The sequence below is a fragment of the Penaeus monodon genome, unplaced genomic scaffold, assembly GCF_015228065.2.
Source record: "Penaeus monodon isolate SGIC_2016 unplaced genomic scaffold, NSTDA_Pmon_1 PmonScaffold_2125, whole genome shotgun sequence".
In the NCBI taxonomy this organism is placed as follows: Eukaryota; Metazoa; Arthropoda; class Malacostraca; order Decapoda; family Penaeidae; genus Penaeus; species Penaeus monodon.
In genome coordinates, this window is record NW_023651090.1 from 7,501 (window position 1) to 10,000 (window position 2,500).

General features: G+C 51.1%; 1 protein-coding gene across 1 annotated transcript in view; it reads left to right on the top strand.

The window, feature by feature from the left end:
• The window catches only part of LOC119570051 (extensin-like), a gene marked incomplete at its 5' end in the record, with an annotated part of 8,762 nt that extends 7,040 nt beyond the window's left edge, over positions 1-1,722 (top strand). Inside the window, one exon of the mRNA XM_037917962.1 lies at positions 949-1,722. Within this exon, the coding sequence (XP_037773890.1) occupies positions 949-1,722 (774 nt within the window). The remainder of the gene's footprint in view (positions 1-948) is intronic.
• Positions 1,723-2,500: the final 778 nt, after the last annotated feature.

Sequence of the window (2,500 nt, forward strand, 5' to 3'; positions counted from 1 at the left end):
TTGAAGGGGGAAAAGGGATACTAACCGTTTGGAAAAGGGATACCAACCCTTCGAAAAAGGCATACCAAACCTTTGGGGGAGGAGCATACCAATTTCCGAAAAAAGGGATACCAAAAAAAGATACCCCAAACCCCCCGGGGGGGGGGGGCTACAGTCATACCAAACCCAAAGAATTTCCAACCATCCAAAAAAAGGGATACCAAATTCTAAAAAAAGGCATACCAAATTATGAAAGGGACTAATACCTCTCTACCCGGAAAACTAATCATCCGGGGGGAAAGTATATCAAAGTTCCCAAAAAAAAAAAATAAATAAATAAATAAGTAAACAGCTTTCCAAAATCCCCAAAAAGGATTAACCAACCCCCCAAAAAAAAGGGGTCCAACCCCCCGAAAAAAATACCAAAATTCACGACCAGGCATACCAAATCCCGAAAAAAGGGATACCAGCCCCGAAAAAAGACCTACCAACCCACGAAAAAAGGCATATCAAACCCACGAAAAAGGCATACCAACCTCCCGAAAAAAACAACAACCTCCCCAAAAAGGCATACCAACCTTCCGAAAAAAGACCCAAACCAACCCCCCGAAAAAAGCATACCACCTCCCGAAAAAAGGCTACCAAACCTTTGAAAAAAGACCCACCCAACCCCCCGAAAAAGGGATACCAACATCCCGACCAGGATACCAACCTCCCCACCCGACATACCAAATCCCCCACCGCATACCAACCCCCGACCGCCAACCAACCACCCGACCCGCCAAAACCCAAACCACCCGACCCGCCCTACCCAAACCCCCCGACCAACATACCCAAACCCCCGACCCGCCATACAACCACCCGCCAGGCATCCAAACCCCCGACAAAGGATACCCAAACCCCCCACCCGGCATATAACCACCCGACCCGCATACCAACCCCCCCGACAAACATACAACCACCCACCAGCCATACCAACCCCAGGACCCCGCCATACCCAACCTACGACAGCATACCAAACCCCCCGACCGCCCATACCACCTCCACCGCCATACCAACCCCCCGACTAGCCATACAACCCCCCACAGCCATACCAAAACCCCACGACCAGCCATACCAATCACGACCAGCCATACCAACCCACACCAGCCCTACCCAAACCCCCCGACCAGCCATACCAACCTCCGAAGCCTACCAAACCCCAGACCCCGCCAACCCAAACCCCCGACAAAGGCATACCAACCTCACGACCAGTCATACCAACCTCAGACCAGCCATACCAACCCCACGACCAGCCAACCAAACCCACGACCACCTACCAAATTCACGACAGCCATAAACCCCAATCAGACCAGCCATACCACCTCCGCCCCGCCCTACCAACCTCAACCCCCATACCAACCTAGACCCGCCCTACCACCCCCCGACCGACATCAAAACCTCAGACAGCCATCCCCAAACCCCACACCCGCCCCAACCTCACGACACCATACCAACCTCCCGACCACCATAAACCCAACCCCACGACCAGCCTACCAAACCCCACGAACAGCCATACCAAACCCCACGACCCGCAAAACAACCCACGACCCGGCTACCAACCACCCGACCAGGGATACCAAAACCCCCCGACCAGGCTACCAAACCCCCGACCAGGCATACCACCACCCCCCCGACATACCAACCCCCCGACCAGGATACCCCCCCCACGACCAGGATACCCAAACCCCACGACCAGGCTAAACCACCCCCCAGGCATACCAAAACCCCCCGACCGGTACCCAACCCCCCGACCCGAAAACCCAAAATACGACCCGCATACCAAACCCCCCGACCCCATACCCAAACCCCAACCCCATACCAACCCCCCGACAGGCATACCAAAGCATAAATTTTCCTTCCACCCCCCGAAGTCAAATGTGAAAGTTTGGACATTCTTAGCCTACTTAGAGGCCATACCATTACACTTGCATTTTTTGTATTAATGAGTTTTAAATCCCCGGATAATCTCGCTGTTTGGGGGAGTTTTTTGTTTTTTTTCTGTTTTTTTTTTTTTTTCTTTTTTTTTTTTCTTTTGTATTTATCTTTCGTGTTTTTTGTGTCGTTTATTTTTGTTTTTTATTATGTTTGTTTTTTTTGTTTTTTTGTTCGGTTTTTTTTTTTTCTTTTTTTCTTTTTCTTTTTTTTTTTTTTTTTTTTTTTTGTTCGTCTTTATAGCCTTTTGTCGTTTTTTTTCATTTCTTTTTCTATATGACAACTATTACTTTTTATCATTCTTTTAATTTTTATACATTTCTCCTCCTTCCCCCTGCCTCCTTCCTTCCCTCCTCCTCCTACTCCCTTCCCCATCCCCCCCCTCCTCTTTACCCCTCATTTCCGCCCCCCCCTCCTCGTCCCCCCTCCTCCCCCTCCTCCTCTCCCTTCCCCGGTTCCCTTCCTTTCCCCTTCTCCCCCTCCTCCCCTCCTCCCCCTCCTCCTCCCCCCTCCCCTCCCCACCTCTTCCAGCTCCCCCTCCTTTCCT